Genomic DNA, 15,718 nt, shown 5'->3' with positions numbered 1-15,718 from the left:
TGTCAAATGTTGACTTTTCACTCATCATACTTATGAGAGGCAAGGCAAGGCTGAGCTTGACGAGTTTAAGGAAAATAAATCAGTTATCCAAATTTCCACAATCCAGAAACTTGGTCCTAGAGATTTCTTCCCCCCGCACCCATTCTTTTCATTTTCTCCCCCTCACCGAAAAGCCAACTGTTGTCGGGATATTATTGCAAAATGTCATCAATCGTCTGGTATTTTGTTCAAGTAACTGGTTTTTATGTCTGAGAATCAACAGTGAGTGCCAGTTGTTTAACAAATTGAGCCAGATACTGTTCTCAACAGCCAGACATTCTCATTCCTCAAGATAAAGGAGGCTGGGAAGGGGAAGTAGTTAATTCCCATGGAAATTAAGTGGCTGATAGTTAAATGCCCCAGGCACCCTGGTACCACCAGGTGTTGACAAGCTATCATTTTTACTTGCTCCACTGAGCAGGAATCGCTTTCGGCCTCGTTGTTAGGAGGTCTGGTTAGGAAATGAGTATCCTTCCAGTTAGCCCAGTATGCGAGTAGATCTGGTCAGAAAAAGCTAAAAAAGCTAAGTTTCAATTTGTTAATTTCCTGTGGAACTGGGAGGATGAGGCATGCACCCCCTGGTCATTGGAAATCGTTGGTGTCTCCTCTTGCAATCTGACCTCCACAATCCCTGCGAATTAGTCCAGCGGCTGATCCTGTGGGCCTGCATCCTCTGGGCCACATGAATTTGCACCACCCACTGCCCAAACCAGGTGGGAAGCCAGATGATGGCGTTTAAAGGAGGTAAAATATTGTGGAGTTCTTTTTCTTTTGAACAGGTGAGTTTTGGACAGATAACTAAACGTATCGACTGAAAATTAGCCCTCAGTTAAAATTGGGGCCAAGATCTCCAGTTGGTAATAAGAAGCAAGAATCCCAACTTATTTTTCCATTACCTAAACCAGAGGCACTGTCATCTGGATAGCGATTAGAGGCTAAAGCTGAGGCAAGGATCACCTATGGCCAATGTTCCTCTGAACATTTTCCTCTTGTTTCTCCCAAGCTACACATCCTACACACTTTTCTTTCTCCTCCCTATGTACTCAGATGTGTTGAAATTAAAACTCATAGCACCGTTTTCTATTGCAGCTTATTTTTTTTCTATCATTTCAAATGGTGGAACTTCATACTTCTCTTAGTCTGTCCTCTCTCCTATAATGTTGGAATTTTTAAAAACACTGGTCCAGAGTCATGCAATTACCATGTCCTGATTCAACACAATCTATTTTTTACTTTTTTCAAGCTTTCAATTGTTAGTCTAGCTCAATGGTCACACTATTTCCTGTGAATCAGAAGGCTATGGGTTTATGTCCCTCCACAGCACTTGAGCACATAATCAAGGCTGACAGTACCACTGTATGGAGGGATTGCTGTATTGTTAAAGATGCCATTTTTCAGGTAAGACATTAATTTATCTTTACCCATGTTAAAAAAAAGTACAAAACATATGTCACTGAAGGAAAATAACACAATAAATTTATTTACATGATTTCACTTTAAGTAGTCATGGTAACCTCCATCAAAATGTTGGTGATGTAGACCAAAGATAAAATATCAATATATAACAGTTGTGCATTGTTAGTCTAGTTCAATGGTCACACTATTTCCTGTGAATCAGAAAGCTGTGGGTTTAAGCCTCTCCACAGGGCTTCACAATGCAGTGAAATAAAGATTCTTGATCAGATTTACACAAGACCAGAGCTTCCCTGACAACTCAGTCAGTGATTGCCCTGGCCAGTACAGTAGCCAACCATAGGTTTAGTCCTGACCAGTGCGATGCAGTACACGCTTCATCCACTGGCACAGAAAACTGCAAAGGGAGTCTTACAAACAGTGTAGGACCCCAATGTGCCTAGTGAAGTTAGCCCCTGCCTGTTCTGTTTGGCACACTGGCCACCCATTTGATGCCTTGTCTGAAATAATAGTGGGGGGCTAAAAGGCAGGCATCTTAAAAATAATGAACATTTGCCAATCATTCCATTTTCTAGGGTAAATACAGCGGACAGTAGTTGAAGATTATTCCATGATTACCAAAATATCAACAGTGTGCTACAAGGGTAACCCATTAATTACTAATGCTATCCTTTATAACCTAGCGTGTACTATGGAGAGGGATAGGAATGGAGTTCATGGAAATTTGAGGGAAGAAAAATATTATTACAAACTGAATTTCTAAACAACAGATGTCAGAGAACTAGATTGGTAAGTGAAATGTTGATTCATTGCCCTCCAAAAATACCTCCATTAAATCATCGACACTCCAAAAACTTCATTTCCAACACTTACCGTGAAGACAGGCTGGGTTTGCCACTCTTGCTACAGCTGGTGTATATTCCTGGGCCATCATCAAAGAAACTGCCCAGTGCCAACTTCTGTCGGATTGATTCTCTCTCATTTTTTTGGGCCTGAAAATTAAACAGAAAGATATTTCAGAGATAATAACTGTAGTGATGACGGCCAGTATCATGTTTTTTGAGTTATTACCATCACAAAAATTTCCATTACGTAAACTACATACAACACTATCGCCTGTTATCTACTGTCTATAACATTTAAGATACTAGTGGCAGATAATAGTTTAGTAGCTTCCTGGCTATTTTATTAACTTCCTAATCTATTTCTTCCGTGCTATTTTTCATTGTTTGCACCTCTACACCAGACACTTTACCAGTAGTGTCCATAATAGTGATTAAACCACCATTTCTGTTACCAAACTGAGTATTGGTAGCTGTAACATGATTACTTTTGGATCAGATTATTGCGATAATGATTGTTTTTATTCACTGCCATAGGTTAAGCTTCTTGCACATGACTACCTTTCTCATTGTGTACAATGCTGTAATAGTTACTTTTGCCAGTGACAGCAAAAGGCACACACAGCTGTGGCTATTGACAGCCAGCCCCCTGCTCTTGCTTGCTGTCGACCTCCATGGCCCCCAACCCCCAGTCGCATTTACCTCTTTGACTCCAGTGGGCATTGTTCTAGCAGCAGCCATGGCCTCCTCTGTGGCACTGTTGAGCGCAAGAGCTGCTGGCTTCTGATTGGCCGGCAGCTCAAGGCAGGCAGGACGTCGCATCCCGGGGGCCTCATGGCCTGCTGCTGTCCTTTTAAGTGCCTGATGGGACACAAGATATGGTGGGCCTTCCTCCTCAAGAACCAGCATGGGCGTCTCACTGCTTCTTCTGGCAGCACACGAGACACCCGCTGAAATTGGAAGATTCCACCTCATATCTCTGCAGACCCTGTTCACCCACATTAACCAATTACAGGGTAATACTAATCGGGACCATATAAAAAAATGCCAGCCAGAAACTGCCAAGAACATCTATGATTGCATTTGTATTGTAGCAATTGCAATTTTTTTTAAAGCAGTGAAGGTTTACCACCGTTTGCAGTTGTATTCCATAATGAGTTAAACTCCAGCAGTGTGGGACTGGATCCTCCAGAAAACTTTAAACTGGGACCAGTAGCTGATATTGTACTGTCACTTTTCCAAACAGTAATTAATAAGTTAAAAGGAACAGGCATGGTGCTTTTCTTTTATGGCCTAGGATATGTCAAACATTCGGAGTCATTTTTCTGGGTTTATCTAGCATTACTTTACCTTTGAAGTCTCCATGAGGATGCCTCTTTGTGAGGCAAAATTTGTGCAGCATGCAGCATGCCATCACAATCTGAAAAACCATGCCAGGCAATACTGTAGGACATCTCCCAGATCAATCCAGACAGCTGAATCAGGCCTGCCAGAGTGCTGTTTCACCAGGGTCCTGGAGACGTGCCCCAGCACTGTCAGCCAAAGCTGTAGCGGATATTTATTATACAGGGGGCTTTTTGGTTAGAAAGAGAGTGCTGATACAGTGGGGTTTCTTATGTTGAAGGCACTGTGGCAGATGCCATGGAAGGAAACATGATTGTGTGCTGCTGCTGCTTCCAAACAAACTGTTGGGAAGATGTTATATTTCTTTGTTGTGCATCTGACTAATGATGGACAGAGCATGAATAATCATGTGGGTGTAATCTCTGATTCTTTGAAGCTTGGGAAATCCTACCAATCAGTAAAATTGCAATGCTCCATCATGTCTGCACCATGAATATGCTGATGAAATTGCTGCCGAAAGAGAAAAATGCAACCTTCCATGCACAACTATTTGGCTAATGTTATATATGTTCCCAGTGGAATCTGGATGAATCCTAATGACCCAAGGCTGGTAGATTTCAGGGTGGTGAATAGGTCAGATATGAGGTCCAATCATGGGGGAGCGAAGCAGATTGGCTGTGGTGGGGTAAAGGGGTGGGGGGGGTGGTTGTAGGCTGAGGAGGGGAGGAGATCTCTTCTCTGGTCCTCAAGCAGCATTGGCAAGGTGCATACCTGCTGGATCCAAATGTTCTCACCGCCATCCGGCTGCCGGGTTTCCTGAGCTGTGGGAAGCCTGGCCCACAGCCCTTAAATTTAAAAATACACTAAAATTTGTGGCACACAGTCACATTAAAATATCTAAATAATGGACCTGCTTCTGGAGAGCAGGTTAGTCGCCCAATCTCGCCCAACTGGAAGTGTGCATGTTGGGAGGTGAATTGGGGTCAGGTTTTTCCATTTTTAAACAACTAACTCCGGCCTCCGCCAACCTGCCATGAGGGGAATAAAATTCCTCCCAAAACTTTTGCTACAGTGCGTGTCTTCAAACTTTCTTTCACACTTCTCCAAGAACCTAGCACCTAGCTTGATTACCATTGAATACAAATGAGGTGGCAATGACAGAAAATAGGACTGATGTTGTTAATACATCATCACTGACTCAGCAGAGGCTACGAAATGAAGCAGAGATAACGCAACACTGACACCTATTCAATTCGCTGTCTATCTCTTTCACCCCAAAAATAATGGCAGAAAATTGGGAGTGTGATAAAGCAGCTGAGAATCCAACACAATGGCCTTCTGTTTCATGTCCCAACCCTACCTGACAGAATACTACCCTAAAATCTAAGCTACAGTATAAGAAAAATTAAGCTTGTTAAGCACCTTGGTTAATATAATCCCTTAAATTAGTTTGATATTTGCCCGCCATATCATATTTTCAAATGGCAGCATTTTAAAAGTATATAAGGAGTATGCCAAGAACAATCCTTCCTATCAAATTTTAAATGCTGTATTTGAAAATGTTAATGTGCACACCTGAATTAATGACTTGAGCTATTAATTTAAATGAGGAACTACATTAAATTTGCTTTGTATTTGCTGAAATATGGTATTAGCATTTCCTTCAATATCTGTTAAGCATTTGGGTGCTAGTCCATAAGTGACAATCATTCCACATCCTTTAACATAGAATTACTATCTTTCTATATCCCTTAATATGGAATTACATATTGCTGCAAATGAATCTTCAAGAAAGCTGCTCTGTAATGTTAGTTAACCATCAGGAAATACTCCTCACCATTTTTTCAACTTGCAATCCTTCATTAACTGCAGTTAAACACATTTTTTGGCAACAGTATTTCATTTATTTTGTGTGATAGGCAGTGCGTTTTATTCATAACAGATAAGTATAACATCACGATCCATCTAGATCAACGATGGTTGAAATTAAGATTAAAAAATAGGTGATGGGACGCTAACAGAATTGGGCATGGATTTATGGAGGTCCAAACTAAAGACTTTCATAGTTGGAATGTTGAACAGAAAACAAAAAGAATCCATGGTGCCAGCAGTTGACATGGTGGAATGCTTTTGATTCAGCAAGTAGCTTTTAAAGTCATTAAAACCACAGAACCAAGTCATCCATCTCAATTGCATACTTATCTTCAGTTCGTAGCCAAGCCGTTACCAAGTTTGTGGAGTACACAGAGGGGGAGTGTTCTACTTGAGGATGTGCAAACTTTGGACACAATTTGAATCATGATACTTGTTGCTCCAGCATAGAAGACATCAATTGTGGTCACGAATCACAGAGAAGTCTATGACCCAGATAGGCTCACAACTCAATGTTTTCACAGGGTACACATTGTCAGGTACCTGGAAGGATTGAAATTGGGACAGATCCCCATCTCAGCACTCATGGCTTGACTAGTTTGCTACACCTCCTTGGGAGCGTCAAGCCTACTTTGGATTGCTCACTGCATTAATTACGTTGCAAAAAAAATTTGAAGTAGGGAGAACACATCTAAAAACTACAATAAATATCTTAAACTTCAAATTTAATTAACCAACTGAAGTAACAATAGACTCTGAAACTGTTAACTTCTGAATTGCAAGAGAAATGATATACCCATTAGGAAAAAAAACATTTAAAAGTACAGAACTTTTATAGCCTCTATAAAAATTGTAAGTGCTTATAAGTATGCTCCAGGATGAAGTTCTAATCCCCAAATATTCACGAGGAAAATACCATCTGAAACCAATTAAACAAAAATGCTCAGAATCTCGTGCAATTAGCAAACTGCAAATTACAGTTTAGAAGCATTTATTTTCTAAGTAATAAATATTCAAAACTGATTTCTAGCAAAAGAATGAGACAGAGAATAATATATTCTTTTACGCAATTCATAAAACATCAGGTTGACATGGGGATTGGCAGTTGTAGTGATTGAAATGATCATATACTGTCTACTGGTGGTTGCGTTGGAGGAAGGAAGGGAAGAGAAAGTGGGGATGAATGGTGGCTGGAAAACCACAGGCTTGAATTTACATGGAGATGTGAGATTGGGTGAATATTCTGGAACTTTGCCTGTTTACTTCACCGCTCAGGATCAGAATTCTTGTGCAGAAGTTTCCATCTGGAGATAAAAGGGATACCACAGAGTACGTGGTACAAACAGATTGTGACAGCTTGATAGGTGAATGGCCTCTTCTCATTCAATGCTTTCTTGAACAATTCTATGATTCTATCAAAACATCACAAGAGATGACCATTTGGCCTACCATGCCCATCTCAGCTCTTGAAAATAGATATCTGCTAATTCCAATTCCCCTGTCCTTCCATCGTACCATTCTAATCTTTTCCCCCAAATGTTTATTCACTTATATTTTCAACAGCTACTAACAATTTGCTTTCGCCATTGTTCCTGGAAAGGCATTCCACATCATAATGACCCTCTGTTTAAAAAAAATCCTAAATCTCTCATCATCTTTCTAAGGAATATCCACTAGGTACCAACAGAAATAATTTTTCCCAATTGACCTCATCAAAAACTCTCAACATGGAGCATCTCTATCAGATCACCTCAGTTTTGTTCGAATATAAAGCACTTCTCTAGTCTTTATTCACACTTTCTCCCAATGATATTGTCTTAATGAGAACTTGTTACTCTTTAGGTTTCAATTAAGGTTTCAATAGCAAAGGTAGGACATTGCTGCAGGAGTTCCTCAGGGACAGTACCCTGAGGAATACTGTCCTAGGCCTAAAATCTTTAGCTGCTTCATCAATGATCTTCCCTCCATTCTAAGGTCAGAAGTGGGGATGTTCACTGATGATTGCAGAGTGTTTCGTATGACTTGCAACTCTTCAGATACTGAGGCAGTTTCTGTCCACATGCAGCAAGATTAGGACAATATTTAGACTTGGGCTGATAGTGGCAAGTAACATTCACACCACACAAGTGCCAAGCAGTTACCATTACCAGCAATACAGCATCTGACCATTTCCCCTTGACATTCAATAGCATTACCATTGCTGAATCCCCCACCTTCAACATCCTGGTTGGCAGCAGGGATGGAAGGAGAAGTTACCATTGACCAGAAACTTAACTGGAATAATCATACCACTACTGTGGCTACGTAACTCACCTCCTGACTCCCAAAGCCTGTCCACCATCTAGAAGGCACAAGTCAGAAGCGAGATGGAATCCACTTGCCTGGATGAGTGCAGCTCCACCAATATTCAAGATGCTCAACACTATCCAGGGCAAAGAAGCCTGTTTGATTGGCACCCCATCCACCACCTTAAACATTCACTCCCATCATCACCACTGCACAGTGGCAGCAGTGTATACCATATTACAAGATGCACTGCAGCAACTCAGTGCCTCCAACTACAACACCTTCCAAATCTGTGACCCCTAGCACTTAGAAGGACAAGTATGGGACCACCACCACCTGCAAGTTCCCCTTCATGCCACACACCATCCTGACTTGCAACTATATCAACATTCCTTCACTAACGCTGGGTCAAAGGCCTGGAACTCCCCTTCTAACAGCACTGTGTGTGCAAATGCAGTGTATGGACTGCAGTGGTTCAAGAAAGTGGTTCATCCCCAGCTTCTCAAGGGCATTTAGGGACAGGCAACAAAGGCTGACCTTACCAGTGACGCTCACATCCCATGAAAGAATAAAGAAAACGTACTGCCGAGGCAGCTGATGTTAACAGAGGTGGAAGATAATGCTTTTAGTAATGGAAAGAAACTCTGCCTAGAGCCAGTTTGCCAAGCGTCTGCACCTTCCGACACAGTGAGGTTGCAGCCAGGTTAAGTCAAAGCCGGAGGCACTTAGCTGCTGGCGAGTGCTGAACAGGATAAATTTGTCAGGATCAAACCGAAGGAAACCTCAGCACACCCAAGTCATAAATGTCAGCCAGGCAGCTGGAGAGTGCAGCAATAGCTGTGGAATCAAAGGAGAAGGTAGAAGCTAGGGTTACTACCTTGAATAAGTGGTAATTGATATGGTAACATGTTTTAAATTTCAAACAGCCAGTTGACAGACTAAAAGGTAGAGTTAAGGATGTGTAGTAGTTTCATTTTAGGAGATTATAAGGTTTGAAGAGATACCTAGCTCAGCTAAGATTTTATACAATGGCTCGAACATGGAAAATCTGTTCTGTGTGGAAGGGAGATGGTATGTAAGAATTGTAATTTTTCTATGTTCATCCTAAACTTTGCTGCCCATATCCTAAACTGCATCAAGCCTTACTCGCCCATCACACTAATGCTTACACTGGTCTCCAGTCTACTGACACTTCAATTTTAAAATTCCCATCCTTCATGTTCAAATCCCTCCATGATCCTCGCTCATTTGCATTTTGACTCTCTTCTTCCCACAATCGACAGCTGGGCTTTCAGTGCTTAGGCCCTGGGTTTTGGAATTCTCTCCCTTCTCCTTTCCACCTCGTATTGAATGGCAGTGCAGACTCAATGGGCTGTGTGGTCTACTCCAGTTCCTATTTCTCATGTTCTTATATTTGGCTGGGTGTCAATTTTTGTCTGATTACACTCCAGTGAAGTACCTTGGGACATTTTCATATGTTAATAGCGCAACATGCAAGCTGTTATTGTTTGTATTTGGGTGTGTGGTTTAGTTTTGCATGGCATTTGATGCTTCATATTTATAAATTTCAAATCTGTATTATCAACAGTGTAGGCCTGAAGCCTATCATGTCCCAGGAGCACTCTACATGTTCCATTGTGTATGGCGAGTGTAAAGTTGCTGGTAGCCTGTGCACAGGCTTGACAGTGCAGCCAGACTGCCTGAGCTGTGCTTTAGTCACATCACCGTTGAGAACAGATGACGAAGAGAAGGCTGAATTATACAGAAAATATTCTCTTCAATGGCTGGTGGCAGAGCATTCTGGTCTTGGCACTTTCAGCACATCACCAGCAATGTGTCTTGAATACAAGAAAATTACACAGATACACTGACCTCACTCACACTGTCTGCTGCCCTCAGCTCACTTGTGCCTATGCACTGGCAGCACTGTGAGCAGGGTGTGCTATCTGTCGTCTAATGTCAGCAAGAAAATTTGCGGGCACATTTCTTGAGCCCATTAGGCTCTAATTTTTGATACATACATAGAGGTTCCTAATACAAAAGAACAACCTGATTAGAAAAGATTTGAGTCATAATCTATTTGTGCATTTAAGCTACAATTACTAAAATCCAGAGTACCCTGCATATTTGGAAATCAATGGCACCAGTATGTCTGCTGTTAGAGCAATTAATACATTCCCTTGATAGACAATGGCAAAAATAATTTGTTTACCGATTTTCGTGTGTCAGCTGTGGCTCAATGTTAGCACTCTGTTCAAGTTCCACTCCAGAGACTTCAGCACAAAAGCTAATCTGACATTCAGCTACAAGGTTAGGTTAGAGAAGCTAGGGCTGTTCTCCTTGGAGCAAAGGAGTTTGAGGGGAGATCTGATGTGCCTCCACCATTCAATACGAGGTGGAAAGGAGAAGGGAGAGAATTCCAAAACCCAGGGCCTAAGCACTGAAAGCCCAGCTGTCGATTGTGGGAAGAAGAGAGTCAAAATGCAAATGAGCGAGGATCATGGAGGGATTTGAACATGAAGGATGGGAATTTTAAAATTGAAGTGTCAGTAGACTGGAGACCAGTGTAAGCATTAGTGTGATGGGCGAGTAAGGCTTGATGCAGTTCAGGATATGGGCAGCAAAGTTTAGGATGAACATAGAAAAATTACAATTCTTACATACCATCTTGTATGTATAGAAGATTATGACAGGTTTAGATAAGGTGGACAAAGAAAAACTGTTTCCATTAGCTGATGGTACAAGGACCACAGGGACACAGATTTAACATTACGCAATGGGTGGTAATAACTGGGAACTTGTCATCTACGAGGGTAGTGGAGGTGGAGACGTTCAACGATTTCAAAAGGAAATTGGATGGGCACATGAGAGCAATAAGCTTGCAGGCCTATGGGGATAGAGCGAGGGAATGAGTGTGACAAGATTGCTCTGCAGAGAGCTGGCATAGGCTCAATGGGTTGATTGGCCTCCTTCTGTGCCATAATAATTCTAAGACTCCCAGGCACTTCTAATGGAATGTTGGTTGCACTGTCGGATGCTCGATCTTTCAAATGAGGTGCTGAACCAAGGACCCGCCTAACTTCTCAGGTGGACATAAAAGATCGCATGATACTATTTTGAAGAAGAACAGGGGAGTTCTCCCAAGTGTCCTGACCAATATTTATCCTGCAATCATCATCATTATATCAGACTGTCTGGTTATATCACACTACTGCCCGTAGGACTTTACTATATGGCAATTTGACTGCTGCGTTTGTTAACAGTGACTGCACTTTTAAAGTATTTAACTGGCTGTAAAGTGATTTGGAATGCCCTACGGTTGTAATGATGCTCAAAGAACTGCAGGTCTTTCTTTCTTGTTGCTCAATCAGTAATTAAAATAATTGGGAAACAAATTGTTCAGGTCCTAGGACCTAAATGGACAGGACTTGCCTCAATATTGCACTAAACTGCTGCCCAATATTCCGGCCTGCATTTTCGCTCCCGAGGTGGGAACGCTGAGTTGGGGACGCCGAGTTGGGGAATTTCCTGCCTCAGAAGAAACAGCTGCAAATTACCTCAGTGCTTTGAGAGTTGTAATAAAAGCAGTTGGGCCCCCTAGCCCTCACCCTTCAGACCCCCGCCCCACCCAATCCCCATGCCCCATCCATGCCAACCCATACCACCACCTGCCCGCACATGCATCATCCATGGCAACTCATGCCCCTCTACCCAGCCCCATGGCCCCTCATACCTCCATGACAACCTATGCCCTTCTACCCATACTCCATGTACCCTCACACTTTTCATGCCAAACTATGATGCCCCACTCATCCTCATGGCCCCTTATTGTCCTTAAGCCAACAATGCCAACTCAGACCAACCCATGATTCCCCCCCACATCCCCAAGGTCCCTTATAGCTCCTATGACAACTTAGTGCCAACCCATGTCAAGCTATGCCCCCACCCACCACCCTTTGCCCTTACACCCTCCATGCCAACTCATCCAGTATGCATCATAAGCAGACCTCAAGAGCCATATTGAGATGAAATAAAATAAAGTTCTACGTATCTATTACAGACTTCAAAATATAAAAAACTCTCATTGATAAAAACCCATTCAATACAGTTAAATCATATCAAGTACTTAATCCCTTATAAAACAAACATTTATATTCATAGCCCCACATCAAAGACAGCCAATCCCTTAATAACCTCTTGGAGCTGTCAATCAAACTCTGCACTTACAGCCCCCAATGTGATAATGATAGATTGTGGAAGCAGTCAAACAGTAATAAAATTATGATAGCCCTCAGGCAAATGCGAACAAACAACTATTAAAATTTCAAGGACTGATTTTTTCTTTCAACTCAGAGACACCGTCCACTACTTTTGAACAATGGCCAAAAAAAAATCAACTGTGTGCACCTGAATTTCTGCTAGATGAGGATTTCTCCTGAAAGCACAGATTCAGAATATTACCTGAAATGTCTGTCTGCTATCCCCAGCAATGTATAATCTAGAATGGAAGGTCAAGAATGGATTTTAAATAGTTTGGATTCTCCCATTTCACACCAGAACCTGCTAAGAATAGCACTGCAGTCCTACGTAAGGCTCCACGGTAATTTCAACCCTGTTCTATTTATCTGGTGATTTGTCCATTTCAGAACAAGCAATTATATTTCTTGCAACATACAGCATGTCGCAACTGAAGAGTACTTATTGCTTTTACCCACTTCAAAAAATATTAAGCGTGTGACATTATTTTATCCATCTGTGTGCAAAATACTTAATATGACCATTTTCACCAACTAGCCTGCTGCACCCACTCCTGTTGTTCAATCATGCACAAAACAATAAAACTGACAGCAGTTGAGAGACAGAAGTTGACCAGTCACAGGTTTGAAGCCTATTTAATTTTTGAATGTAAAAACAACACAGAGGAAATAAACAGTGGTATGTGTCAATAGATCAAAGTTCCATATTTTCACTCAACTGCTAAAGAGAAAAACAGCCAAATGCAAAAGTTATCCAATTATTTTAGACTTACCTTTTTATAATTGGCCACCAGATCTGCAGCTGTCACATTCCTGAAGATATCACTGTTCACAGACATGCTGCGGCAGTTTAAATTCCACAAAGCTCTCATGAGGACTTGAGTTTACATGTGTAAGTAGAATTATTTCACCTCAGTCATGACTAAAGCTATTTGGGGTTTATCTTTTGGTTGTTTTTCTGCTTGTTGCTCCCTTATGAAAATTAAATATTCTGCTTTCAGAATGAAATCCTGGAAACAACAGTCTTTGGGAATTCCTGCTTACAGTTCCAGTCGGACAAACTCCTGGGCCCGTTCACTTTTTCCTCACACTATGTTGCAAAGGCAGTTCGACAGAAATCCTGATACCTTAGTAGTACTCTGGCCTGTTAGAAGCCTAGGCCTCCCTGCTGTCATCCAACACTTTCTTCACAACAAATCCTCTTAGAATTCCCTTCTAAGAAAACCCCACAGTATATGCTTCTACCTAATAAAGGAAAAGGCTTCCTTTTAAGCTCTTGCCAGTTGATTGCACCCAGAATTCATTGCTAGTAGACTATGTTGGTACTAAATGTGAAAGGCAGATCCCCCCGTCACGGTTACTATGTGATAAAAATAGATTGAACACAGTCTAGCAATCACCAGAGCTAAGCAGACTTCTCTCGGAAAGCTGATGGAAACCAACAGTAACAGAACATGACTAAATCAGCCAAAAGCGTCCAAGCATATGGCTTGGCTATTTGACGGATTTTAAGCATCAACATGCTATGCCAATTTTAAGACCACAACATTACTCTAGAACCGAAAACAAAAGAATTTACTAAACAGCACAGCAGGCTACGGTTAGGGTCTCATTCAAAGGACTACACCATTATACAAAAACAGCTCATTAAATCTCAATAGTTTAAAAAAAGAAACAAAGTATTCCAGCAGCTGCTCGTAGGATGCAGCAATTGTACTGCTGAGCTCTCTCCCAGGAAGGTAGATGGGAGACAACACTGCATTTCTTTCGCTTTCTCCTTCCTCTTGCTGGTTAGAGGACTGCTAAATACAGCAGCCTTTCTCTGGACAGTCCAGTGAGAAAGTTTATCTACACATCTAACACTAAGCAGCACCAGATTGGTAATGAAGTTACTCACTTATGGTGTTTTTCAACTTAATTGTTTGCAATGATTTCCCCTCAAACAAAATACATTACTTGGATGGGGCGGGGTAAGGCTCCTGAGCTTGTAATGAATTTCACTAATGCAAGACTTTGTTTTTGAGGCTGTAAATTTCATTTCAGATTGTGTGAAGCAAACTTTGAAAGCTGAATTATTTGTTCGAAACAGTGATATTTAACAGGATTTTAATAAATACTGCTGCACTTCTTACATTTTCTGTTCATTGTGGTAAATTGTTAAGTGTATAATGTACTAAGTAGCATTTGGTATAATTTCAATTTGTATAGTTTCATATCTGGTAGATGTGTCGTGTCCACAATAAATACATTTTTAAATAATTCATAAACTGGAAAATCCATTTTTTGTTTACCAGTAATATTTTATGTCAATGTTCAAAATACAAAAGGACATTTCATATTTCATTATATTTAACTTTATATAGAGATAATCTAAGAATAATTGATGTACAAGCACTTGCAGATTTCATAATCATGTCCATTTAGAATCAATTAAAGTCAGCTGACAGGTGAATCATATTCCTGCACTCAGTTAATCATGAGGTAGACATACAGTTACAATGAAAGCATTTCTGCAGTGGCTTATCTGTTCACACCAGTTTGTAGCTGTCATATTTCTGTACTGCAGATGTTCGTAAGCACTTATACAATCAATAAAAAGATGCTTAAAATGATTTCCATAGAAGGAAGCTATCTAAAACAATTAGATTAAAAAGGCTGAGTCATCCACAGTGTATGCATCATGGAACCAAGGGCTGACATACATCAAAGAAATTAAAGCAGAGTTTGCATTCTCAAATAACAGAAAAATACAGCTAACTGGCAACCTATACATCTATTAAAAGAGGCTAGGTTAAAGCAATGTTGTTTATCATCAATGCTTAAAGACTCAATAGTTTGAAGCACATCACAAAAATGGATCTTTGCCACAAAGGTACCTGTGTCTGTCAATCTGTCAAATTTACTCAAAAATTGTTGCTTCCGTTATAATTGCTGTGTTGCCTTTGAAAAGTAGATTTTTAAAAGAGTTTGATGTAATGCAACATTAACTAGTGCACTGAATTTCAAAGCATTCCTACCATTTATTTATCATTCAGTGCACTGTACAAAGGCAGCTACTTCAAACACAAGCTCTTTAAGGAAGTATTACTGGGCAGCTTTGAGGCTGCATTAAATTACTGAGTGACCTGGTCTGAAAGTGCAACTTTCAATATTAAATATTTCAATATATACAACAAACCCAGCAGGTGCAGCCTTCTTTACCACTTGGCAGATTTTTTCTTTTATGTCAACAAGCTTTAGAAATCACAATGACTGTGAAGGCAGTCGATTTTATCATGCATTCCATGATTTACAAACCTAATCAATCCCAATTTAAGCAACACCTCTACAGAGAAGTTCTGTGAAGCATAACACTTGGCCTACAGGAAACCTTACAAGCTATCTGAAGAGGGTTAGACATTACCACTTTTCATAAACTGAAAACGTCTCTCATTTCAGCAATCCTGAGGGCTGTGCCCAGGGGATGTGAGCACTTTTTTTCACATCAAGGTACTAATCTTTGACTGTAGGAGCTTTTACAATCTAAGACCAAATGGAAGACTGAAAATCACATCCCAATTATGCTGCAGAATTTATTTGCTAGGAATCTGGATATTTTAGTTCACTCGATTATGGATGTGATTTACATTGAGAGATAAGGAGGTACACAGCTGGAAAACACTGCAG

The 15,718-nt window shown here is 40.8% G+C and overlaps 1 protein-coding gene across 7 annotated transcripts in view; it reads right to left on the bottom strand.

Moving 5' to 3' along the window:
• schip1 (schwannomin interacting protein 1) overlaps window positions 1-15,718 on the bottom strand; it is a 676,403-nt gene that overhangs the window by 61,637 nt on the left and 599,048 nt on the right. For 6 of the 7 annotated variants that reach the window (XM_078563755.1, XM_078563756.1, XM_078563759.1 and 3 more), the window contains one exon: window positions 2,326-2,444. In XM_078563755.1, coding sequence (XP_078419881.1) covers window positions 2,326-2,444 — 119 coding nt within the window. Of the gene's footprint in view, window positions 1-2,321; window positions 2,445-15,718 lie in introns of all 7 variants that reach the window. The other variant, XM_078563762.1, reaches the window with a different exon arrangement.

This window comes from Cetorhinus maximus, chromosome 19 (genome assembly GCF_964194155.1).
Source record: "Cetorhinus maximus chromosome 19, sCetMax3.hap1.1, whole genome shotgun sequence".
In the NCBI taxonomy this organism is placed as follows: domain Eukaryota; kingdom Metazoa; phylum Chordata; class Chondrichthyes; order Lamniformes; family Cetorhinidae; genus Cetorhinus; species Cetorhinus maximus.
Note: the sequence above shows the minus strand (reverse complement) of the source record. Positions and strands in the feature narration are given on the sequence as shown.